We start from the raw sequence: 27,337 nt of genomic DNA on the forward strand, positions 1-27,337 counted from the left end.
CTGGTCTTGTTCAGCATCTTCATCGCTGACATGGACAGTGGGATTGAGTGTGCCCTCAGCAAGCTTGCCAGTGACACCAAGCTGTGTGGCTCGATTGATACGCTGGAGGGAAGGAATGCCATCCAGAGGGACCTTGACATGCTTGTGAAGTGGACTGATGCCAACCTCATGAAGTTTAACCATGCCAAGTGTAAGGTCTTACACTTGGGTCGGAGCAATCCCAGGCAGACCTACAGGTTGAGCTGAGAATAGATTCAGAGCAGCCCTGTGGAGGAGGACTTGGGGGTGTTGGTCAATGAGAAACTTAACATGAGCCAGCTGTGTGCACTCGCAGCCCAGAAAGCCAACGGTATCCTGGGCTGCATCAAAAGGAGTGTGACCAGGTCGAAGGAGGTGAACCTGCCCCTCTACTCTGCTCTTGTGAGACGTCACTTGGAGTATTGTGTGCAGTTCTGGTGTCCTCAACATAAAAACGACATGGAACTGTTGGAACTAGTCCAGAGAAGGGCCACGAGGAAGATCAGGGGCTGGAGCACCTCCCGTATGAAGGCTGAGAAAGTTGGGTCTGTTCAGCCTGGAGAAGAGAAGGTGGCATGGAGACCTCATAGCAGCCTTCCAGTATCTGAAGGGAGCCTGTAAGGATGCTGGGGAGGGACTCTTCATTAGGGACTGTAGTGATGGGACAAGGGGTAAGGGGTTAAAACTTAAAAAAGGGAAGTTTAGATTGGAAATAAGGAGGAAGTTCTTTACTGTGAGAGTGGAGAGGCACTGGAATGGGTTGCCCAGGGAAGTTGTGAATGCTTCATCCCTTGCGGTGTTCAGGGTGAGGTTGGACAGAGCCTTGGGTGGCATGGTTTAGTGTGAGGTGTCCCTGCCCATGGCAGGGGGGTTGGAACTAGATGATCTTAAGGTCCTTTCCAACCCTAACTATTCTATGATTCTGTGTTTCTAAGTCAATATTTCAAGCACAGTTTGCATAAGTCTTCAGGTTAAAAAGGCTGCCTGAACTAAGAAACCCAGCATCCTACAGTCAGAGGACTCCTGTCTCAAATTCTGCTCTACATGATAAAAAGAATCAGGAAGAACTAAATTTGGATCTTGCTGTAAAGCAAAAAATATGCAGCCCCAGCAAAAAGGATGCAGAAGGAATTGTCCCTGTTTTCAGCTACTCTGTTACAGAAAGTGAGAAAGTTAACTGAATTCCGAGTAACAGGCAACAAAGCAGTTTTCTATCAATGTCATGTGAGGATTTTGCTAAAACATGCTAAGCAGAATCTGTTTCTTTCTATTACTAGCATTTTGTAGAGAATATCCTAATACTGTCCATCAGAAAGTGTGGGTTTACCTCCAGTTCTGATGTAGTACAGAAAGATACTTTGTGGGAGAGGGTGTGTTGTCTCTATCAAACTATACAGTACAAAATCCACCAAGAAAACAACTTTGATAAGGAAATCCATACAGAAGTGGAAAAGCCTGCTACTCATCCTATATGAGCAGAGCCCTTACTCAGTATTATTCTTAGAAAAAAAATCATCTTTAGGATGAAGGCTTCTTCCAGGCAAAAATGAAAGACTGCTAGGTATTGTAATTATACTCTTCATTCAAAATCTTTGATGGCATCTAACTCTGAGTGCCATTTGGGAAGCATTCACAACAAGAAAAAAAAGTTTATTGTAGGTGATCATTCTGTCTGAGTGACCCTGTGCAGATGCACTTTTCTCTGTATAACTTCATATGGGGTTTAGGAAGGCAAGAAGTCCAAAATAGCCATATAAATTCTTCATGTACTTTTGCGTTTGCAATGATGATGCTCCTGGACTGTTGCTTCACAACTGCTTTTTGCCCTACCACAATGGTAAAATTGAGGATGCTTTTGTAAAGCTATTTTGAGCTCTTTAGACAGCAGTTTGGAGAAGTGTTTTACAGACCACGTATTAACTGCTACTGAAAGTGCTGTCAGTCTCACTGGCCATTAGTTTTTGGGTGCAGGCTCAAAAGCACTTGTCAACTGGGCAAAATCCCTGTCAAATACTCTATTGGTTCAACTAAACTTGCAGCTCCTTTTTTTTGGTATTGTATGCTACAGTGAATGCTAGTATAATGTTTTCTGCAGGCTATCAATGGTTCATGAATTTGTAAAGTTTTCTTATTTTTAAAGATTTGCAGTAGCAAGCAAAACAATCACCTCATTACTGGAAGAAATACGTTTTGATTTTACTTCCATCCTTTCCACTTAAGAACGCAACACTGGCATTGGAGATGGCTCTAGATCCACTCTTTCTGAGCAGGAAGAGGCATGGGTCATAAGATGATCATATCTGTATTTCTCTGGTTCACTAGGCTATTACCTACAATTTTACCAGTTGGCACCAAGAAAATGTTCCTGGCTGACTTCTGTCCACAAGTTCACTGTCAGCTACCATGCTGTCATGCTTAACACTTATCCCAGATGAAACCAGGACACATGCACTGTTGATGATGTTGAGTGTCTGCAAACTGGGGCTCATCATAGCTGTCTTTAAAAAGAAAAAAAGAAAGAGAATCATCCTAGATGTGAAGTTTAAAGCCAGGAATGCCTTCTGCATCCTGCATAATCTCAAGCATCATCAAGGTCATTAGTGAAGAGCCTCTTAAGACATAGGAAGTACTTCTGGAAGTGTAAGTTGATTTCACTAGAGGTCTGTAGCTTCTTTTTCTAATAGGCAGAGGTCTTCATTTATCAAGTCAAACATCTCTGTCTTCTTTTTTATTTTGTATTCCTGTCCTCTGAAACCTGGCCTGAGAAGACCTGCAGTCTGCTGTGTTCAACACGACTGTCAAGAGAACATTTTACAAATAACTTTTTTCTACTTTCTTCTTCAAGGACCTTTCTCAAAGAAATTGAGAAAACACAAAAAAATGGGCTCTTTCTTGCCATGCAGAAGAAATACCTTCACACTACATATTTTGATTTCATTTTCTTATGTTCAGAAGTCCGCATTCCTCTGTAATATTAACAAGAAGCTGTAACTCGAAAGTATTTCAAATTCCTAGTATTAGGGTTTTGCTACAGTTGATGTTTGGTCACCCTGCAACACAGAAGATACTCTAGCTGCTAAGTAGCTTGTGTTTATCTTGTTCGTAGAGACCGGTGATTGAAAGGTTAATCCAAGTGGTATCACCTTTTTAACTAACCAGATTTCCTTAAATTATTTCTATGATCTTTATGGTTTACTGATCACAGAAATCCAGTCTTCAAAGGGACTTGTGTCAATATGAATTTGCCAGAAAAAAAATGACTATTGGAAAGCTCTTTAATGAAAGTTTGCCAAAAGCACGCTTAAGATTTGTTGGACTTGTGCAGCTTGATGAAGCTATATGCCAGACTTCAGAAGTCCTCTGAAAAAGTACCATCATGCAAAAATTTTTTAGAGTGGATTGTATCTTGACCAGAGACAGTGTTAGAATAGTTACAAACATCCCATCAAAACCTCTCGTCAGATTGGTGAAGAAAATAAATAATGCATGCAGCACATCATCCAGCCTTACCCTTGTCAAGGCATTTGGGAATTACACTTCCAGCTGGAGATGGGCAATCTAGCTGTATCATCTTTTAGAATCATGGAATTTCTTTTTCCCTGGAGATGCTTAAGAATATTTGGGGAAATAAGGCCATGGAATTGGTCTGCCGGGTGACACTACCTTCCCATGAGAGAGTTCAGGAGCTGAGAGTGTAACAGCAGTGGGTTTTATATACTCATAGAAGGGGAAAAACTGAAGTCCTTGCTCTTTCAGAGAGCCATTATGTCTCTTTTTGAAGCAATGTGTATTGTTCTCAGACTGGTGTTTTCAGAGGGTTATCTAGAATTGTCTCTTAAACATTTCTTTCCTTGAAGACTACAGTTCACATATGCCTCATAATACAGAATACCAGGAAAAAGAAAGGTCATAACAGACATAAAATTGGTCATGCAGTTTCTGTACACAAACTTATCTGTTCATTCTCAGTGTCTGTTTTGTTGATGTGGTATGACAGGATAGGGTTTTTTTGATGGCTTAATTCACACAGTTGGGAGAAAAAGTCTTTATGAGAGAGGATCGTCAAACCAGAATTGTATGGGTACTTTCCTGTATGTAAAGAAAAAGCACTCACTGGTCTCTGAAAAATCTACTTGATAGCATTTCATAAAGTAGTTGAGAATAGCTCACTTTTTCGTTTGGTATCTGATGTTACGCAATCAGGGCATTTTAGATCTTTGGGAAAGGAGTGAGATAGGGTTATTAAAAGAGCATTAGATTCCAATGAATATTCCCAAATGTCAAATGTTAAAATGAGATGAAACTAAGAGATGTTGCTTAGCAACTGCGGTGGTCTCTGGTGGCCACAGATGAACAGCGAGTCTGTCTGAAGGTGTCTAAAGAAGGTCATGAAATTCAATTACTATTTTTTCTTCATTCTGGTAAATCTGCAAACTACCATTGTCAGGGATGGGAAACAACAACCTGGCAGTAAAACTGACTTTGCAAATTGATGTTCTCTCAGTGGTAAACAACACTTTCTAGCAATTGTTTTGCTATTTTATTTTTTATTATATTAGCGATAAGCTCTTCTATTTCTGTTCCTTGACTTGTCTTCAGAATTTGAGACAGGATTATGCTGGATTAGTTGTACCATAGCCTATAGTAGCAAAACAGGGAGGAAAAAGTATTCCATTATATCTGACAATTAATTTCATTTAATGCTTTGTTGGATTTTTTTTTTCTTTTGCATCAGCCCTAATATCCTCTGTGACCTTTGCAATGCTCCCTGCTGTACATTTATGCAACTGTTGTATGTGTTCTTAGAGAAGTTCTACAAACCCCACTGGCAATAGCTTCATTTCTTCTCACCTTCACTTAGTGCAAACATATTTTGAAGTGTGTAATGTATGAACTCTTTCGATGATCTTCTGAAATGAAATTTTGTAGACGGAAGACAAAGGTGAGTAAATGGGATGTGAAGGTTAAAACCTGTGAAAGCAGAGTCAGAACTTGTGGAAATTTTAACAGTGCTCCTTTTAACAGTTTCTGTAGGTATGAGGAAGTGAATCCAGAACACATTGCATTGTGTTGTACTTCAAGTTTATCCTGATGTTTTCACTTAAATTCTTTGAAGTAAAAAGCAACACCAAAAAAAAACCAAAACACCACCACCAAAGAAGTGCTATGTTTTTGTCAGGGACTTTGAAGTCTTAGTCTCACAGTGTCTGGACTTCTGAAAATTACCACCTCCTTCTAGAATGTGATCTTCAAGCCTTGCAGTGTACCTTACCCATAAAACAAAGACATGCATCATGTTTATTTGACATGCTGTTTGTCTACATTGTTATGTAGGTGTTCCTAAATAAAAACAAATTGACACCTGTCCTCTCTTTTCATTACTTCTGCTTTGCCCTTGGATATTACACCCACTGTCTTTATCTGTTTGTATCTGAAGTATATCATGCAACTTGAAGAATTTGTAACATCCTGTTAAGCTTGGTATTCCTTGCACTATCAGTGATCATACATAGAATATTTACTGAAAATTATTTCAGTCTTATAAATATGCATGAATTCCTGCATGCTTTGTTCAAGATCAGTATTTGATATCTGGGTTGAAGACAGGTGTGATTGCAGGCAACCCGCAAAGGAGAGAGTCATCTAATCCAGACCACTTCCCAGTAGGTATCTTTGGAACGCTGTGCTCAAAACTTACCTACTTTTATGTTTTATTGTTTAAGGCATGTGTCCCCAGATGTTCAGATTGGGCATTGGTTACTAGTTTTCCTGAGGCAGGAAAGCTACATCAAATTTAAATTACTGTATTTATAGGTGACTTTTGGCAACTTAGCACAGCTATGTTATAGCTTGCTTAGGTTAGCTTCTTTGTTCTGTGCATTTTCAAATTATCTTGTAAGTAATAAACTCTAGAAGTAATTTTAATCCCTAGATACTAAATACTGATAAGCTGCACAGGAAGGCACATTTAGTGTTTGTTTTTACTGTGAAGTCATACTGTACTATGTAGTTAAAAACCACACATGATTACTTGTAAATTGCTTTTAGTACTTAGTGAAGAGGTTTAGATGAGTAAAAACCCCAACTGCTTGTATATGCCAAGCAGAACTAATGTTGGGGGAGGGTTATTCTGTCAATTTTTTTCCTAATATGGTTTCTCAAATTGTTTTTTAGTTTGTTTGTTTTCTCTCAGGAAAGAATAGGGCCAGGGACATCAGTCTGATTTTTTTCTGTCTTTGCAGCAAAATAGTTCAGGAGGAAATATTTTAATGCTGTCGACCTCTCTTAAAGATCAGAAATTTTCTTTCGGGATAATCTGTGATCCCTTGTTGGTCCTTGTCACAAATGGCTATTCTCTTTGATTATCATATGCAGGCACATGAATTTTGCAAATCATGTTTATGTAAGATGTAATTAGTTTTAGGCTAAGCCATTTCAAGCTTCAATAGATAAATTCCCTTAAGGATACACTGGCACACTAGACATTGATTTTTCTCAGCAGTCTGAATTTTTTAGTTGATGCTGTACTCATCTTTGTGATGATGACACTGTGTGTTTGATTGGGATACCTGAATATTAAGTAGACCCATGCAAACTAGCTGTGGGTTATAAACAGACTCTTCCTGAATTAATTTTCCTGGTATGTTTAAAATAGACACCAAGTCACTAAATTAATGGACAATCCAAATAATGAGTGAGTACAGAATTTCTGCAGAAAAGTTATGCAGCTCAAATGCATGTAACCCTGGCTTCATATGACCAGGAAAGTTTGAGACTGTTATGGAATTGAGTTTGTCATCCAATTTAAACTAACAAAGTAATGTTATTACAAAACATACTTGATTACCATCAGGTTAGTTAGCAAAAAGCTTAGTATGAGCAACCTGGTCTAGTGGAAGGTATCCCTGCTTATGGCAGGGGGCTTGGAACTGGATGAACTTCAAGGTCGCTTCCAATCCAAACCAGTCTGTGATTGTAACCAGTCTGATATATATGAACTCCCACAAATATTTTTTTTTCTTAATAGAGAGCAAAATGTTAGCACATACTGCAGGATGTTTGCTGAAATGTTTTTAAAGGATGGGATACTATGGCTTTTCATGTTTTCTGTACTAATACTCTTGGTATTGAATTCATAATACTGAGTACAGTCAACATATTTTATCTGTAATTGAGTACACAAGTCTGGAAATATGTAAATGAAAGATTGTATTAGGAGCTTGGTACTGTCCATAGAGCAGAGGCAAATTTTGTCTCTTTTTTTTTGTTAATACTCTCTCCAAAAATCGCTGTGCCCTCACAGTCCTTCCACCACTGTATAATTTAGTACAGTCCAAACCCAGGAGTTAAGTATGATGCTTATTCTGCTACTTTACAGTATTTTTGAAGGTTTCAAGAAATAACTACGTATATACTATGTAATTAATACTCTTGCACCTAGTTGTTTTGTGTCAGAGTAATAGTTACAAGCATTTAAAAATAATTAGGAAGACATACACTTGAAGATAACAAATATATTTGTGGGAACAGCCTGCTTGCCCTGTCCCTAAAAAAGCCTGAATAACCAAATGATGATGACTTTATGGGATACCTGCAGTGCTTTGTCAACCTCTGAAAGGTCTGTCTCTACATTACAGCAAGTCATTCACTCATACATTTACCCCTCCAAAACCCAGGGCTCTTGTATTGCATGTTCTAGTGCTGAAGCCGTGATGTTCCCCTAATTGTTTTGTCAGCCAGTTCAAGCAGCTGAGTTCAACAAAGCACTGATCCTACTAAACACGTATCTGGAGGGTAGGCTTCCCTGATACAACTCAGTGCTGTAGCTGTACAGGTAATGTAAGCTGGTATTGAAAGAGTGCTATGCAATACACTAGTCTGAAGCTGTTCTCTTGTTCCCTCTTCTGTCCTCTGTCTTCTGCTGACTTAAGTGTTAAAAGCAGCTGCACAATTAATAACATCAGCCAACTGATCTGGCTGAGACTTCGTTTACTTGCTTGGTTTGGTATTTGCTTGGTTAATTGAAAAGGTTTATTTGAATTCACATGCAACCTCATCAGTGCTTGTATCATGTTCACACTTTATTTCATCCTTCATATGTAAACATGACTGTCCTGTGTAATCCAGTATCAGCATGCTGTATGTGGAGTGGGTGCAATTCTGTTATTAATGTCCATTCAAAAACATTGATAGGAGGAATAAACTTTTTAATTTTTTTTTATATCATGAGTTGACACGAGCATGTTAGCATCATGTGGAAATCAGCACCCCAGAAATTTCTAGAACAATTACTTGGGCTTTGTTCCTAATGCAGATAAATACAACTGTGCAACTTAGAATTAGTGTGACATTATTTCAAAATTTATTCCTACTTGCATTGAATTTTAAAAGTGCAACAAGAAAATACTAGTGAGAAAAGAGAATTATACGGTTGAATCTTAAGATGTTGCATTTGGTCTCAAAACTTGTGCAAATGGACTATAGCAAGATTGCAAATCCAGTGACTATGCAGCAAGTATAATGAGAAAAAGGGGAATACATGGAAAGTTCTAGAAAGGTAGAATACAGCAAGAGTTGATACTATTTCAGTACTATTTTACTTTTTTCATCAAAACCTCTTTCAAAACTAGTTCTGTTCTTCTTAATGCTTATTTCCATGATTGGAACTACATAAAGAAACCATCATGTGTTTGCCCACTGTCTGCTTCCAGTTCATTGGTCAGTTTAGCAAAGACTTAATTTACATCTGGCAGTCTGTGTCTGCAGCCTGTTCTAAGCATGCTTAAGTAGAAGAACCATCTATGCTATATAGTTGCTTACATGTTTGATTATGAAATGTTTAAAGTGCAGTTTCAGTAATACCTCAGGTAATTTTTCTTAAAACAAGCCTTTATGAGTTTGCAACGTGACAAATCTTTGCTTAGCAGCAAATCAAGATAAATAATTGTCTGCCCATTGACCCAAGAGTATTTAATCTGCCAGTGTACACTTTTGTTAGGGTAAATAAATCTTACTTGATTGTTTGCTTGGCGTGGTAAGAAACTGACTGCCATAGAAATTTATTAGAAAGTGACTGCGTATCATTGTGAAAACATGCATTACCTGCATTATCTATGGGTCTTAGCATATTAATGCAGTGGGTTACCAGCACTAGAAACTCATTTATTTTTTTCTCTGGTATCTTGTAATAGATAGAATGTTAGGTTGTTACATTTGTTTTTCAGTTCACATCCTTCCCCAACACTTTTGTGGGTTTTGGAAAATAAATAGTCTCTGATTAATGAATAACTTTTAAGCAGGGGGGCACAGTTGCTAGTAAAATTTATTACAGGTAGCTAACTAAAGACTGTGGAGTAAGCTACCTTTCCTAAAGAAGCAGTTTGTAACTGATAGTTCTAATAGAAGGTTCAATACGTTGTAGCTTTTACAATAAGGTTTTTGTGGGTTTTGGTTTTGCTTGCTTGTTTTTTTTTTTTCTGATGTTATTTTGAAGATTTCTTACATTCAGATTTTTGTTTTTCTTCACTTTAACCTTCCTATTGGGATTTCTGGTTAGTTTTTGAGATTGTTTTGTGTCATTCAAAAGCTATCAGTTGTTGTCCATGGCCACACTTTTCTTCCTTCTCTCCTTATTTAATTGCAACAATAAATTGTCACATACCAGAGGTGCTTATTTATACCTTACGTTTCAGAGGGTGCTTTACAGGTTGTTGAAGCTCTGAAATAGGCAACTCTAGGTGCTCCATATGCATTGGGTGCTGTTCTCATCCATCTCATTAAATTGGCTTTACTTTACCTGCCTTTAACCAGTTCCTTAAAACAGAAACCAGGGGGCAGATTTGGATAGAAAGGTGTGGAAATCTCTTGCTTCTGCTGCAGTCAGAATAGTTAATGCCATCAGTTCAGTAGGTACTGCAAATCAAAGTTGCATAGGTGATACTCAGTTTTGTAGGTTGAAAATGGTAAATGCTGTACAAGCAGATCATTGCTTAAGTTATTTGTAATAGAACATGTATTTACATAATCATTTTTAAATTGTGTGCTTTACCTACCCCATTTTGTAAGTTAATTTTTACTCTAAAGATGCTTTACTTATGCACAGAGTTTCTTTTCTTGGTTCATCTTGTTCACCTTTCCAGATACTGCACTGGTTTTAGTTTGACTTCACAAATTGTATGGGTGCGTCTCTAGTGAGATGTGACTTAGTAACGGATAACCTGGGAGCCAGAGAAACCTGTAACTTCAGGTATAGAGTCCACATTTAATGAGGATTCCATGATATCTGTTGCAGATGTTGTGGATGACTCAGTTTTCATATCACCAAACTAAATGGGATATTAAACAGAGTAAGAAGGACGGTTTCTGTTCCTGCTTGCTTAGAAATAAAGGCAAGAAAGATTATCATACTCTGTTCTGAAAAGAGAATTAAGAAATTATTTTTTCCATTAAAGAAAAAAACCGCAGCAAAACATACGAAAACCTTACTTAGTGTGCCACACCTCCACGTGACACTTCTGGTGTTGGCACAGAACTTGACGACTGGCTGTCCCTTCATTCCTCGTGTTTTGGAGTGGCTCTTCCCTGGCCCTCCTCGCCTGCCGCGGGAGGAGGAGGAGGACCTGAGCGCCGTGCCGTGCCTCATTGGTGCTTCCGTCATCACGAGAGGAGCTCCATCGCGGCCCGCCTCGGTGGCATGCAGAGCTCCCGCTCTATTTTTAGGAGGCTGCCGGGCGGGTTTGCTCCGGCCCGCGGTTGCGTATTGATCTGTGGAAAGGGGATCTCTCGCAGCCAATCCCGAGCGCCTAATTTCCCACCGTGCCCTCAGGTTCGGCCCTGCCGGCCCAGGCTCTCGTGAGGGGGCAAGATGGCGACAAGAGTTCTCTCCTTCACCCGCTGGCATTCACAGAAAGAAAATTCATCGCTTCATGTGGAAAACAGGCTTCATGCCTCCAAAATCTAAAGATGCTTAAAGTCACTACCAGGCTTCGGTTAGATGAAATTATGAAATAGCTGGTTCCTTCCCCTATTGAAGACTTGCCTCCTTCAACCCGAGGTCATGCGGGTGGTGGGAGTGCAGCAGTGACGGAATTCTGTGTGTGGAAGGTACTGGTATCCGCAAGGAGCAAGCAACCAAGGCAGTAGGGACACTGCTACTCCTGAGAGGTTATCTTCTCGGAGGAAATACTTACAGTACTTTGTAACAGCAGGTTCCCACAGCCAACTTATCAACTGCTATTTTAGTTCTGTTTTAAATTGTTGCTTTTTTATTACTGAGGAAATGTAATCTTTGGAGGAAAAAAAAACAACAAAAAAACCCAGCAGCCTTCTAAAAGGCACTCGTGTGCATGACAAACACGTCATGACTTTTTATTCCAGCATCACCTTGTTTGTTGTGAGTTTTCACTTCTGTTTCTTCTGGTATTTGAGAAGTGACCTCGGGGGATTACTGTTACCATCAGACACCTCCGAAGCCTCTTGCTGCCAAGCTGTGTCTGAAGGCTGAAGTTGCATTACGACAGTTAGTTGCATTTGTAATATATGAGAATTAGTTTAGGAAATACTTTACAGAATATTAAGGGTAAATATATCAGTGGTATTCTGCATTTTATCAAACAGACTTATAAAGGTATCTTTACATTAGTAATAAGTTCTTACAGATGTAGCCTGTTGAATTTTCACTTGACCTTTTATCTGTAAAAGGAAAAATTACTGTATTTTCTAATGCATGGAGAAGCCTAAGCATGAACAGAATATCTTGCCTTTTTTAAGGATTCCTCCCCCCCCCCCCCCCGAGTTTCATATTTTTTGGTCTGCACATACATGAACAGTTCATTTGGGTTATTCAGGTTTTAAGTTTGGAATATTAGAAGTTGGAGAAGTTTTTAATTGTAGATGTTGTGGCAGTTAGTGTCCACTTCTGTGAAATTATTAGTACCGCCTCATGTTTAAGGATAATGGTAACTGTTAATTTGTGCCAAAGGTGGAACTGCAGTATAGCATTTAAGCCATGTATCATAAAAATATTCCACAAATGTATCTTAAAATGCACAAATTCAGCTTTACATAAAATTTCACTGATTTTTTTTTTTTTTTTTTTTTCCTATGTATCAGAAACAGACATGCTTAATGCTTTAACTTGTTAAAAACAATCAACTTTCTACAGCAGAATTCAGCTTTTTTACAGCTATTTCAAACAGCAGTACTTGTTTAGTGTTTGGAGCTCTCGCAGCTGAATTGAAAGCTTGTATTTTGAGTTGTTGATAAAAGGTGAAATCTGTACTTGTGGGAAGTAAGGAAACAGCATCTACCACTATTGTCCTGGCTGAGTTCTACTTTAATGACCTAAGTAGCTGTTAAAATTTAGTTTACAGAAAAAGGCAAAACTCATTCTTGGAGAATTAGCTGAAGCTTCAGGTCTTTAGCGACGGGGTGTTTGTAAGGCTCTTCAGTTGTTTGTGTAGGGCTAACCAGTATGTATTTTAATAGTTGTCTCTTGCTTGTTTTCTAGTCTCCCATCTTCAAAAGTATCTACTTTATATGTAGTAGTTACCAGGCATAAACTGATGAACCATCTAAGGACAATTCTGCAAAACCACCAGCAGCAGAAAGATCTTAGTTGTGTAAATGGGCCTGACGAGGGTCTTTTATTCCCCACAAGGAATCAATTTATCCCACAAGGCGTAGCAGCCTCCTAAGAAAAGAACTCTAAAATTGCCGATTTAGTATGAGAAACAGGTTCATGAGCTAAAATCAAAGGCAGTATATTTCTCTGATTCTAGAGAAGACACAGGACAACTGTTTAATTTGCTGTGATGCCAAAGTGGAAGATGAGAGCATGGTTCAAGTTTGTACATGAAGTTGTCGATCAAGTACAGTATGCAAGACCATGCAGACTATTTGGAACTGTACTCTGAATTTTCTCAAAGTTTACCAAGCCTGTAACAATATATTTGGGTGGTTTTGTAGGTGTAAGTCCACATGTGGACTTAATGTTTTATCAAAATGGTTGTTCAGAAGACAGCTTGAAAAGGTGTAGGAGAATGGCCTCTACTTTCATGGCAGAAGTCATACTGCACTCATGGAAAAGCACTGATTTTGGTGCTTCTCTTGGGTCACCAGAAGTGTGTGGGCACTGCATGGTGTTTAAAGAGAGCATACAAGCTGCCATACTTGAACCCATGTTGGATATCAGCAGTTTCTTTGATTGAACATCACAGAAATTCAGTAGTCAAAATTGCCTAAAAATGCTTCTGCAGGTTGAACACTAAATCCATACTGTGGCTGTGCACCGCCTGCGCACATTAGTAGCGGGTTAGTGCTTTTGTGCAGCTTCAGGCCTCAGACTGAAAACCCTTTTTCTTACATAATTTACCAGCTCTTCGGAAAATCTTTAGTTTTAACCCAAGCCCCGCTTGCCTGTGCTCTGCGGCCCATGTTCATATTCATGCCCTGACTGCCTTCTAGCCAATGGTCTCCTGGGGGTTTGTTGCTGGGTAGAATTTAAGGAGCTGTTGTCTGATTGGCTGCCGTGTACTGCTCCTTCCAGCCAGTCGAGTACGGGGCTGGAGCCTGTTCCCCCGCTGTGCAGTGTTCTCATGGTGACATTAATCTTTTCTTTGAAAATGGCACATTTTTTCACTTTGTTCAGCCAACACTAACATCATTTTAGCCTAAAAGGAAGGGAAACTCAAATCATCTGTGGTGGTGTGCTAAAAGAAATACTGTTTGCACTTACGAGACTTTATCTCCTTAATACATTCTAAAATAAAGGCATAGTTGTATATGATTCTCAGTAGGCTGGTGGAATCTTGCATTAGTGGCAGAAAAACAAATTACTGGCACATTATTTCAACAGGAGACTGCTTTATATGTAAGGTAGGTTCTGTTCACTACTTTAATCTCCTGGGACTCTCCATCTAGACCAAAATACTCTTGCCCATTTGCTGCCTTGCTTTCCTTGATTTGGCTACACTACGCTTGCATGTTGGAACACTGATTTTCATAATCAAAGGCTTTAACTTCCGCCATGTAGTTCTTGTGCTTTGGCAAATATTGTATGGTTGTGGCGCTTTTGTCTATCGCTCTGTGCATTCCAGGAACCCTTTGCCAATGCTATTCTAGACCGGTGATATTCTGCAAACCCCACTGTACACCATTGTTTAGACTGCAGTTCCCCCGGCACCACCCCCCTTCCATGTTTCCATGACCTTCTAATTGGCTGCTGCCTGTTACCAGGCAGGATTCAGGCAGCTGCCTGCTGATTGGCTAATGTTTTGAGCAGCTCCTGGGCTGTTCATGAGCACTTGATTATAGGCTAATCCATAGCAGCTAAACTAATACCTTCCTTTGTTGCTTTACAGCTGTAATCTCTCTACAGAGTAATAATAATTAAAAATAATTGAAAATCAGGAAATAGAGGGAAGGATTTTTAACTGGCTGTGAGAGGAGTCCTTTGCATATTCCTGGATGCAGTGGCACAGTTTGAATTTGCCATCTAGCACACATCTGGTTATGAGAATGAAATCTTAAAATATTAAATGGAGGGAAGTGCCTAATGGTGATTTGTATCTTGTGGTGAAGTATATACGACTTTCATGCTAAAAATGAAACGGAATTTTCATAAATGATATCTAAACAACTATATACAATGTTCATGTGTGGTGGTGGTTCAAAATTGATAATTGTGCTTAAAAAAAAAGAAATAAAAACAGGCAACCCAAAACCTACCACCTTATTTACAGTGTTTAACCCTTACACACTTAACTCTACATGCAAGAGGCATTTTGTGCTGTTTTGTATATATCCTTTTCTTTGAAATAAAAGATGCCCATCCATTGGTTTGCTGCTTCAGTTACTCATTTCCTTCTCCGTGACTCTGTCATACACCAGGTAAAAACTGAAGATACCCAAGCACCACATGAGGGAAGTGCAGAGCAAACATAGCTAAACTTTATGTGGCAAGGTGTAAAGGGAGACTACCAATGTTTCTTTATTTAAAACACTACTAGTTTTAAATTATTTATTTGTGCAATAGTGAATTCACGTAACCTCTGTAGTTGCTTTTTGAAGGGCAACCTTCTCACCCATTTGAAAGACTGGGAGGCAGTATTTGTCAGATGCCTGCTGATTGTCTTGCATGGATATGACCAAACCTGTCTGGACTGGTTACCGATTTAGTTGTTTCTTCTCGCAGATCTGTTACTTGGCTGTGGTGTGCTCCCTTGTGGGTATGGCTGGAAACACTTTAAGGCTGCTCTCCAGTGATACATGCCTAGCTGTTAACCAGTGTTTAGCATTCATCTTTTAATCTCATCTATGCTTGTATTTTTTGGAGCTTTTATTGGATATTCTTTGGCTGCAGATGATGTGGAATTGAGCTGAAAATACGTACAAGTTACTCAACCATCTAACAATGGAATTCTACAAGAGGCCTTTTTTTCTTGTAAAGGTTAACTGTTGAACCATGTTAGAGCTTGGTTTTTTAACTACATTTTGGATAATATCCTAACATACTAAGTAAATACAATTTTGAAACATTGAAATTCAAGCTTCGTCATTCAGTATGTTTTTAAGAAAAAACTGCATCATTATAAAAGTATTCTGATGTGTTCTTTTTTAAGACTACTGTTCTTAGCAATTTTTTTAAAAAAGGTGCTGTTCCTTTTACTCTATTTGCTGTATTTTATGTTAAAAATAAAGACTGCTTTGATGATTAAGAAAACTAGAACAGAAAATACGAATTTTTTTAAGTTACATTTTATGATTACTCAGGTGATGCACTGACGAATTATTTTAAGTTGTCTGAACATTTTATTAATCTGTGAGTGTAACTTTTGGTCATAGGAAGATTAGGATTGGGAATGTTGTAAAAGAAGAACATTTAAATTCTGGGTAATGCTTATAAAATAAAGCATTGTAGTCCAGGAGAGCAAACTACTTGTCTGCCTTAATTTTGATACAGAGGCCTTCTATCCTTGTACTGCATTAACAGAAGACTATCATTAGCTGCTCATCTCTTAGGAGCTTCTGGAATTTTTCAAGGTTAGCAAAGACTTTTCTTACCCCCACCCTCACACCCCCTCCCCCGGCTGTACAATATATATGTCGGTAACAGCATTGCACATTGGTTGTAGGGGATTATATGCATGGGATATGAGTATGATGATCAGTACTCACATGACAGTCTGATACATGCTTTTATAATGTGAAGAAACATGCCTGAGTTCTTGGGAAAAAAGAAGAGAGATGATTTCAAAAACTGCATGTGCGTTATTAGAGTTTTTCGTACATTTCTCCTAACTTCAGGGCTAGAGTTATTATGTGAAACTTATTCTTTTCTGGACAAATATGAAGATACTGTATTTAGCACGAAGAGAACTCTGGAGAGATGTGAAGAGCTCACTTGGAGTTCATCTTTCATCTGACTGGAAATGGTTATGTGATGCGAATATTTTCAAAAATCAAGTAAAGTGATGTTTCAGATCAGTGTTTCTATAGATGTTATATTTTGCTCCCACTAGTGGCAATGCAGTAATAGACAATCCTGTTCAAAAAATCTAGTTCAGTCTGGCAGAAATACATGTCTAAATGGTATTATTGAGAGTCTGTAAATAGAGCTGATGCAACTATTTGTAAAGATTTGTTCGTCTGTTCCTGTGGTGAGAGTTAAAGAGTCATTTAAGCACCATCAGTTACTGAAATATGAGGATTCCAGATTGTTGTGCAGAAGAGAACTGAGATAAAGAAGGGAATCTCACATTAACAGGAAATGGGAATAGGGGAAAAATATTTTTTTCTTATATTGCTTTCTATATTGCCCATATTTTTGTCAGGCTGTGCTAAGTATAAGAAGCTTTATAATTGTAAAATACAGTCTGTCATAAATGTATGGTTTAGAGTTGGTCTTGATATTCAAATTCTTATTGTACCCTAGAATATATATTCATGTCTTATCCTAGAATATTGTGGGTGGGCAGTGCATGAATGTTAAATAATTTCCGTTATGAACAAACTACCCAAAGTAAACTAGGAAGTGATAGGAACCTAAAGCACGTGACCTGCAGTGGGGCGCTGAGGGAGCTCAACAACTGTCAGCTGATGAAGAGAAGGCCAGTTTTATGGCTGCCTAAATGAAACTTGTAGGCAAGTATGGTTACAAAGAGGGTCTAAGTACTTTAATGCTGCGGAATGGCTCTTTTGTGAATTTGGTGAGTTACTTGCATAAAAGCATTGCTGATTTGACCTAGTGTTGGCAATAGTCTTGTGTGTGTGTATATATGTATGTATATACATACACACCCCCCTCCTGAAAAGACAAAATGCAGTTTATTAATGAATTTCTCAGCTTTGTGAATAGAAATGGATCGGGGGAAGATGCAAAAAGAACTATTTAAAATGTGTCCTTTGTGTAATAATTCTCCTGTATCAGTGGTAGAACCATTTGCTTATCTAATGCTTCTGGAAAAAATAAAACTCCTAATTTATTTTCTTTCTTTTTTTGTACACTGTAGCATCTTTTAACTACTGTTACCCAAGTGAACTTCCAAAAGTTTTCAGAAACTTAAGCCATATCTTAGAGGGGAGTAACATATGATGGTGGTGTAGCTTTAGCAGAGCTAAGTTGATTAGCATAGAGCTGATTCAAGATCTTGGTTGATGAGTTTCATTTAGGATATAGCAAGCTCCTTAACTGCTTTCTGCTTTTGAACAATATTATCATATCTAAAACAAGACCACATGGTAGGAAGTAGAATTTAAAAATCCCTATGGGTTTGTTTAGTTAATTCATTTAATAGAAACAGATAGGATTATGTTGTATTTCAACAAAAATATTTAACTCAATTTATTGATTTGATGAAGTAAATTTTCAAACACTATTTTCTTAAATTTTTTATATATTAATGTTCTTATTTTTCTTAATATTTGCACGGGTGGGTGGAATGAATAAAATTATATTGAGGGCAATACTGCCAGTTTTCTTTGAAAAAGGAAGTTTTTTGGAAAGGAGCTACAAAACCTCTTTTTCATGAGCACAAATGGCCTTGAATTAAAGTGCTATAAAAACCCAAGTTCAGTTAACCGTTGTATAAATACAAAGGATGAAGGTCTGTTTTATCTATAGAGAAGAAAAAAGGTATCTTAACACATTCAAAAATTCGTTCAATATATTGAAGTTTTCTTAAAAGTTAGTTGATAGAAAAATCTTGTCTTTAACCCAAGTTATTAAATTTATTTGAGTCTCATGAAATTACACAGTTTTAGAAAGAGAAAATAAATGTAAACTGATGGACCAAGAATTTTTCTTGCTTTATTACAAGAAGAGGGGCTGCTATTTTTAGCTGGAAAATCTCATTACCTGGTTTTGCTGTAATACTACTGTAATAGACCACTGGTGTAAAACTTGTAGTCAGAATATTACTATGTAATATTGTAGATATTTGATCCGAGTAATCTTCACATATGCATGTGTGTGCAGCATACTATCCTGCTTTCAGCTGGGATAGAGTTAATTTTTTCCTTAGTAGCTGGTGCAGTGCTGTGTTTTAGCTTTAGTCTGAGAATAAAGTTGGTAACACACTGGTGTTTTAGTTGTTGCTAAGTAGTGCTTACTGTTAAGTCAGGGACTTTGCAATTCCCCATGCTCTGCCACTGAGGAGGGGCACAAGAAGCAGGGACAGAGCACAGCCAGGACAGCTGACCCAAACTAGCCAAAGGGGTATTCCATACCACAGGACATTGTACACAGTATATAAACTGGAGAGAGTTGGGTGGGAGGGGCTGATTGTGATCAGTTGCTGTTCCAGGACAGGCTGGGCATCTGAAGTAAGGGGTGAGCAGCTGTATTGCTTGTCTGACTTGAGTTTTATTTCTCTGTCTCTTTTTCCTATTGTTATTGTTGTTGATAAAATATTTTTATTTCAATTATTGAACTGTTTTTATCTCAACACATAAGTTTTACCTTTCCCAGTTCTCTCTTCCTCATCCCATATGGGGGGGGGGGGGGGGGGGGCAGCATTGTAGAGGTGAGTGTGAGCAAGCAGCTGCATGGTTGTAGAAACTTGTATTCGCATCTTCTGAGGACAAATAAAATTTAAGTGTGTTGTTAGGTGTTTGGTTTTGTAGATACAGTTTGCTGTAGATACCGTCTTTCTTTAAAACATGCCAAATGCTGCAGTCTTTTTTAAGAATGCTAATATGGTGGTAATATGTTACGTTCACAGTTCTTTCTGAATTTTTTTAAGGGTCAAGATGGATAACACAGATGAGCGTCAGAAAAAAGTCTTTAAAGCACGAAAAACAATGAGAGTAAGTGATCGACAACAACTTGAAGCTGTCTATAAGGTTAAAGAGGAGCTGTTGAAGACAACTGAAGTTAAACTGTTAAATGGAAAGCATGAGAATGGAGATTCTGATTTAAATTCCCCTTTAAGCAATACAGACTGTATGGAGGACAAGAGGGAAGTTAATGGCATAGTGGACTTATGTGTTAATTCTGAAGAAGGAAAAACAGCTTCTGATGAAACTAGCGAAGCCAAAAGCCCTGAAAGTAGGGCAGGCAATGTAGTCAGTGGCATACAACCCAAACCTCTAGCACAGTCTCCAGAGAATGTTACTCCTGAGCAAGGTAAAGATACTGACACTGCTTTAGCTTGTGAGGCTGAAAATGGAGTTCTTGGTAGCAATAAAGATGACTTCCATGAAAAAAATAATACAAAAGATCATTTGGACCAAAGAGAGAGCGATATCCCATTGGAAGGTGAAAGTAAATCAGTCTGTGGTATTAGTGACTCTTTGGAAAATAAGGTAGAAACACATGACTTAAGTATTACTTCCAATTCATCTAGTGAGGAAAAGAGCACTGAAGAAGTAACTGTTGAAGATGCTGTTGGAGAAGAAGCCATCTCTAGCAGTATGGAAGCTGACCAGGAAGCAAAGGACGCACAAGACGGCGCTACAGGTCTTCCAGAAACGACTGTTCAGAAAACAGCAGATGAGCCAAGTGACAGTATCTTGGACAATACTGACTCTATGGAAACAGATGAAATTATTCCAATTTTGGAAAAACTAGCCCCTGCTGAAGACGAACTGGGCTGTTTTTCTAAAAGTCCTCTGCTTCCAGCGGATGATGCAGTCACAGATTTAGAAGAGAAAATAGACAGCTGCTTAGGTTCACCATCCAAGCAGGAAAGCAGTGAAAGTCTGCCAAAAGAGGCTTTCTTAGTATTGTCTGATGAAGAGGATCCCTGTGATGAGAAGGAGGAATGTGCTGAAGCGATACTACCAAATAAGTCAAGTCTTCCAGGTAAGAATTTTCTAAACTGGTAGTTTTAATTCAAGCCTGGGATTTTGTTCATTTCTTAGAATGACACACTTCTGATACATTTCTCAATCAAAAAAGCAGTCTTACCTGCCAGTTGTGTGTGACAGTCTCACAGGTTTCAAGGATAAAATTTGGGGCCCAGAAAAAAAAAATGCACATAACACAGAAACACTGTCATCATCGAGATCTGGTTTGTTTATTTGGTTTGTTGGGTTTTTAGTTGTTTTTTTTCTCATATTCTGAGAACTGGGGTGAGGTGGTAGGTGAAACGAGGAAAGATGAGTAGTTGCCAGATACAGAACAGAAAGATTTCTGAGAAGTTCATGAGCTGTTGTTGAGGTTTAGAAAGGATCTGAACTTTCTTTAATGTGTAAGTAAATAGTAACAGTGAAAACATGTTGATAATCCAGGAATGTCACAAGTGCCATTTGTTTCAAATTTCTTTTTTTCCACCCACGACAGCATTGGAAAGATTTCATTAGGAACACAGTCATGTATGAGTTTTATGCCATATAGCTTTTATTCATTTAACTCACAAGGAATTTTATCTAACTTATTTGATGGCTATGCTAACTCATTAACATTTGAAATCATTAAGTGTAGGAACATGGTACATCAGTCTTTTCATGTAGTTAGTCAAAGATTTTTGTCCTTTTTTTGGTGTTAAACTGAACAATGTCCTTTACAGTCTGTTGCTTCCTGTCCTATTGCTGTGCACCTTTAAAGAGTAGTGGCTTCATTTTCTCTGAATTCCTATTATGTGACAGAAGGCCGCAGTACAGTCTCCAGTTAGTCTTCACCTGTTAAGGCTGAGCAAAGCCAGTTCTGTCATCTGCTCCTTATATAGCATGTACTTCACTTCCTCGACCTTTCTGGTGACCATTCGCTGGATCTACTATGGTTTTGTCAGTGCCTTTCTAGTATTTGGGATCTAATAACTGGACATAGTGCTCCAGATGGGGGTTTCTCACGTGGTGAACAAGAGAATCGCTTCCCTTGTCCTGCTGGACGCATTTCTTACACCCTGAAATGCTATTGAACTTAATTCACATTTCTGAATCATGTTCAGATTGTTTTCCACCAGGAGTTAAGGCCTTTTCTCCAGAGTATTGTTGTAGCCAGTCAACCCCCACTCTGTCCTGTTGCACAGAATTATTCTATCCCAGATGCAGGACTTGGCATTTCTAATTGCTGCACTTTGTGTTAGCCCAATTTCCCAGCCTGCTGCTGTGCCTCTGAACTTCAGCTATGCCTCACAGAGTATTTACCATTCCTCCCAGTTTTCTCTGCAAACCTGCTAAGTGTGACCTCCTGCTCCTAGTAAATACAGTAAATTGCATCAGTCCAGTATGGATCCCTGAGAACTGCCTCTAGTGCTAAGCCACTAGTTGGACTATATACCACTGATGGTTTGAGCCAGTCGTAAGAAGCTACCATCGATACGCAGACAAACTCCACAACTCGTTAAAGTTGTAAAGTAGGTATGCATTTATTCAGTGCTGAGGTGCATGGGGATAGCTTCTCCAAAGCATGCGTGCCTCAGCATCATTTTCCTCTACATTTATCCTCTAAAGCTATACATAGGCATTAGGTTGCTCAATACACCTATACATATTCATGACCTATCCCCGCTTCATATTATAATGTATTATAATGAGCCAAAATGTCCTTGACGTGTGTGCAGTATCTCCTGGTGTTCATTGGGTGAGGGTCTCATGATGAAGTTAGTGAGTTTTCCTCAGCTTGAACTTTTTAAATTTTGCCATTATGCATGCTCTCTAGGGGTCTGCTTAGTGTTCAAACTGCAAGGCCAGTTCTGTCTGGAGCTAAGTCGTATTTCTTCACCTTATCAGTTACTCACGTCCTGGTGTTGCACAGTAAGTGTGATTGATGACCCTTTGCTGTGCGTGCTTGAACAGGCAGTACTTTTTGACTTGAGTAAGCGAGATTCCAACAGACCAGACTGCCAGACCCCCTTGTACACAGTGGGTCTCCAACCCCATGTACAGACCCCCTTGTACACAATGGACTGTACACTATTTAAACCTCTTTATCACCATGTCTGTCAGATGTGATTTGTCTTTACTAAATCCAGCCTGTTTCCAGTCACCTTCCTCTCCTTTGTGTGCCTGACAGTGGCTTCCTATGAGGAGTTTTTCCAAACTTCCCCAAGATGTCAGTTGGGGCCAACCAGCCTTAGTTCCTCCTAATCATCCTTCTTGACTGTCTTGAAAATGGCTGTGGTGTTTCCTTTTTTATAGTCATTGGGAGCTTCCCTTGGTTGCCATGAAGATGGAAGACAGGGGCTTCACAATACCGGCAGTGCCTAACTCCCTCGGCACTCTTGGGTACATCTAATCTGTACACGTGGACTTCTCTGTATCCACCTGGTTTGAGTGTGCCCTAGCTATATCTTGTTGATATAGCACTTTGTTTCTGCAAACTTTGCCAGTCTTTCCCTCGGCTCTCAGAAACCAACGGAAACTTGCCAGTGAGAAATGGAGTCAGAAAAGTTGAGTATCACAGCATTTTCCATGTCCTCACTCATTAGGTTGCCTGTTCCAAAGAGCAGTGGCCCCACAATTTTCATTAGTTTTCCTTCTGCTGCCATTGTAGTTACAGAAGCCCTGCTTGCCCTTCACATTCCTCACTGGTTTCAATTCCAGTTAAGCTTCAGCTTTTCTTATTCCATTACTGCACAACTGGACTATGTCCCTGCAGTCCTCTTAGTTCCTCCTCCTGCGTATTTCTTTTTTACATTGGAACAGTCAGGAGGTCCTTCTTCCCCCATGCTGGCTTTCTTCCATGCTGCCTCTACATTCTGCACAACAAAATGAACAGTACTCTTGGCTTTGAGGAAGCTGTCCTTAAAGAGCAACGAGCTCTTCTGGCTCCTTTTGCTTTTCAGGGGAGCCCTCTTTGAGAAACTACCAGGTAGACCTTGAACTAGGTCAGTAGGTAAAACCTGCTGCCATGAGAGGGAGGACTGTTATGATATTTGTCCGGCTGACTTACTGCAGGATTTTTAATTCCACAGTCTCATGGTTGCTGCAGGTGAACCTTGGTGACCTCTTGACCTTCACATTCCAGATGAATTCTTCCTTGTTTGTGAATAATAAATCCAGAGCGTCTTGACGCATCAGTTGCCTGTGTCAAGAAAATACCTTCTGTACACTCCAGAAACCCCCTGGATTGTGCCAAATCACACAGCACTTCCAGTTAAAGTACGCACGAGTCAGTCCTAAGGCCTGCAGTATTGTAAGATGACTCTATTGACTTCTTCTCCTTGATCAAGTTGAGTGACTTGCGCAACATTGCCTGTGTTGCTTTACCTCCTTCTCCTTGCCAACAAGCACTCAGCTGTCTCATCACCTGTCCCCTGGCAAAGCTCAGGGTGCTCATCTGCATAAAGCACAAATGCTCCTCACCCTTTCCACCCTGTCTTTCGTAAAGAGACTGTGTTCATTGTCTGGAATTCTGTAGTCATTTCAGCTATCCCATCATTTCTCTAATCCAAACAAAATCCTAATTTTGCAGTTGTGTGTAGACTAGTAATTCCTCTTGTTTCGTGTGCTGCATTCATTTACCAATACTTGAGATGATGAGCACTGAGCCATGATGCTCAATTCTGTACCTGTTCAGTAACTGCAGATTTGTGGGTAGAGAGGGAATCTTCATTCTGTTGCTGGAAATCACAGGCTTCTTTATCTCCATTTTGAAAATTTCTATTTGTTATTATTTTGAATATAGCCTCTAGATGGCCCTATTTCCTTGCACTGTGGGGCTTGGGTTTTTTGTCTGTGCAGGACTGAAGTTTATCCCCTCTTTGTCCATTCTACTCATGTGCTCCTACAGCTTTTTTATTTTCTGACTCATACCATATCAAAGAGAGAACTTCTAGTCAAAGATGGGACTGTATTTTAGAATAGGATCTTTCAGCCTGAAAGACGAGATGGAGGGAGAGATGTGGCAAAGATCTGTCTACGGTAAGTGGTAGGGGAAATGGATATTTGCTGTCTTTTCTTCTAGAAGAGCCTCACATACCAAATGGAGGAAAGGGAAAAAGTGAGAGTTAGGATCAAAGCATGGAAAAGATGGTTCTCCATCTGGAGAATTATGGAGCTCCTTGCTAGCAACAGTGACTGCTAGAAGTTTACCTACATTTGTGTTGTGCGGAAGAGGGATTTTTGGGGGGGCTATCACTCACAGAAACCCTATGGCTCTGGAGGTCTTCCACCAGCAATTTTTCAGAAAGTGGAGGAATTTTTCTGAGACTGTGTAAATGTGTTTTTTCTCATTCTGTTCTTCCTTACTTGATCATCTACGGTTGACATGAAAGTGTTGGCGATAGAATCCTGGATTAAGTGAACTGTTGGTTTTACCTGGTGTAGCTGTTGCTATGCTTTGTCTCTTAATCTTTATGCTCTCAAATTTGACCAGCTGAGTGTGTCTGCCAAAAGCAGATCTGAAGTCTCTCTCAGAATTGCTAGCACTTTGAGTGCATTCTGGACACCTTGATTCTAGGCTTCTCCACAGCAATGGCTTTTCATGCCCTCCAGGGATAATTTGAAAGAGAGCTTACTTGTTACTGATCTTTATTAATGGAGTCTGAAGTCAAGCAACACACCCAACTACAACCTTCTAAGAATAAATAAAGCAGTTAACATTTAAAAAACTACAGCTTGTCTTCTAGAAAGTAGTGTTTGAAGAGATCTTCAGAGCAAGTGAATGGCAGATGAACAGCTAAACGTGAACCTTTGTTCCTGTGTTGTGACAAAATTAGTGGTCAAAGTTCTTGAATTCATAAACAGGAAAATGTTAGGCTTAAATGGCACCAATGAAACCACTTTTCTGCAGTCATATTCTTATTTCTGGTTTTTGCTTCAAAAAGGGAAAATTGAGGGCTTCCAGGGAGTTGCTGCAAAAAAATACTTCAGCATTTGAGAAACAAGCCTTATACTGGAAAGCCTAAAAGAATTTAAGTTTTCTTCATCCAATAGAAGATTAAGGAGGTCTCTAATATCTGCAAATGGGAGCTGTATATTCCGCTCATTCTCCCATTGGTGGAAAGATGTTTCTTTAAAGTGGCAAGGACACAACTGCTGCCTTTTTGATCCACTGGATTTTGCAAACTAGAAATTGGGCACACTTCTGTTCTAGGCAGGCTATAAGGAAAACCTTGCAGTTACAAGACTATGGAATAGTAAGAGCATGACTGTGCAGTTCAGAGTAACTTGAAGATACTGTTCAGAAGCTCTTAGGCTTACTCATTATTTTTATTTCCATTTACATGTATATTTTGGCAGAACTGACATCTAAATATGCATCTAGTCAGTCACTTAGCAGGTATCAGTGCTTGCAGCTGTAGAAATTATTAAAAGGTATTTTCAATTGTTCAGTGACAGGCAAACAGTAGAAAACTCAGATCCACAACAAATTGTGTGACTTAAGATAACTGAATTATAAATACAGTAGTAACTTAATTATATAATCAAATTATTATTATTTTTTTAAGGATTGCGTTCATTGCTTCTTCCTGTCTATACCATCAGTATAACGAGATCATAGAATGGTTTGGAAAGGACCTTGAGTTTTAGCCCTCTTGCCATGGGCAAGGACTCCTCACACTAGACCATGTTGCCCAAGGCTCTGTCCAGCCTGGCCTTGAACACGGCCAGGGGTGGAGCGTTTACCACATCTTTGAGCAGCCTGTTCCAATGTCTCAGCACTCTCACAATAAAGAACTTCTTCCTTATATCTAACCTGAAATTCCCCTGTTTTAGTTTGAACCCATCACCCCTTGTGCTATCACTGCAGTCCTTGATAAACAGTCCTTCTCCAGCATCCCCGTAGACCCCCTCAGATACTGGAAGACTGGTATGAGGTCTCCACGCAGCTTCTCTTCTCCAGGCTGAACAGCCCAAACTTTCTCAGCCCGTCTTCATACGGGAGGTGTTCCCAGCCCCCTTATCATCCTCATGGTCCTCCTCTGGACTTGCTCCAACAGACCCATGTCCTTCTTATGTTGAGCACTGCTTATTAGTGAAAAATCTGCTGATAGCCAATTGTGAAATTATCTCCAAATTGTGGGTCAAACCTTCTTGACTAGAGAGGTGTAGCTGTGTATCATGTATAAACTACTTCTAGTTAAATGAGCTAAATTTGGTCAGAATGATGAAAATGTACAAGGAAGAGACTTCTTCCTCTCTGAAATTACTATGTATTACTGCGTAAAACTCAAAAAGCTCAGCTTCAAAACTTGCAACGTGGTTTTTTAGTATCTTTCCATGGAATATTTGTATCCTTCAGTTGAATATTAAAATCTGTGAATTGTGAAAAAAGAGCTCTTGAATTTAATGGCTCTCCTTTAGATTCTTAGGTAACTCCTATTTTATTGATAGCAATTAAATAGAGGAAGCTTGTTTATAAGTTTTAAAAAGCAGGTTATATAGGCACTACGCCACTTTTATTAGCTTAAAACTAAATCAGATCGCTTTTGAAGTATGTATGTGGTATGAAGGTCGAAGGAGGTGATCCTGCCTTTCTTCTCTTGTGAGACCCTACTTGAAGTGGTGTGTGCAGTTCTGGTGTCCTCAACGTAAGAAGGACATCGATCTGTTGGAGCAAGTCCAGAGGAGGGCCATGAGGATGGTAACAGGGCTGGAACACCTCCCTTATGAAGACAGGCTGAGAAAGCTGGGGCTGTTCAGCCTGAGGAGGTGATGGCTGCATGGAGACCTTACAGTATCTAAAAGGGGGGCCTACAAGGTTGCTGGAGAGGGACTCGTCATGAGGAACTGCAGTGGTAGTGATAAGACAAGGGGTTATGGGTTCAAACTTAAACAGGGGAAGTTCAGGTTAGATATAAGGAAGGCGTTCTTTACTGTGAGGGTAGGGAGACACTGGAACAGGTTGCCCAAGGAAGCTGTAAATGCTCCATCCCTGGCAGTGTTTAAGGCCAGGTTGGACAGAGTCTTGTGTGACATGGTTTAGTGTGAG

The 27,337-nt window shown here is 39.3% G+C and overlaps 1 protein-coding gene across 10 annotated transcripts in view; it reads left to right on the forward strand.

Moving 5' to 3' along the window:
• Positions 1-27,337, forward strand: part of ATF7IP (activating transcription factor 7 interacting protein) — a 104,840-nt gene that overhangs the window by 36,589 nt on the left and 40,914 nt on the right. For all 10 annotated transcript variants that reach the window (XR_009965890.1, XR_009965892.1, XR_009965891.1 and 7 more), the window contains one exon: positions 19,260-20,320. Coding sequence is in view for 3 of the 10 variants with exons in the window: in XM_062624167.1 (XP_062480151.1) it covers positions 19,267-20,320 (1,054 nt within the window). In the remaining 7 variants the exon portion in view is untranslated. Of the gene's footprint in view, positions 1-19,259; positions 20,321-27,337 lie in introns of those variants that run through there.

The sequence above is a fragment of the Pezoporus occidentalis genome, unplaced genomic scaffold, assembly GCF_034315485.1.
Source record: "Pezoporus occidentalis ecotype Australia unplaced genomic scaffold, CSIRO_AGI_Poc_V1 ctg263, whole genome shotgun sequence".
NCBI classification, from domain to species: Eukaryota; Metazoa; Chordata; class Aves; order Psittaciformes; family Psittacidae; genus Pezoporus; species Pezoporus occidentalis.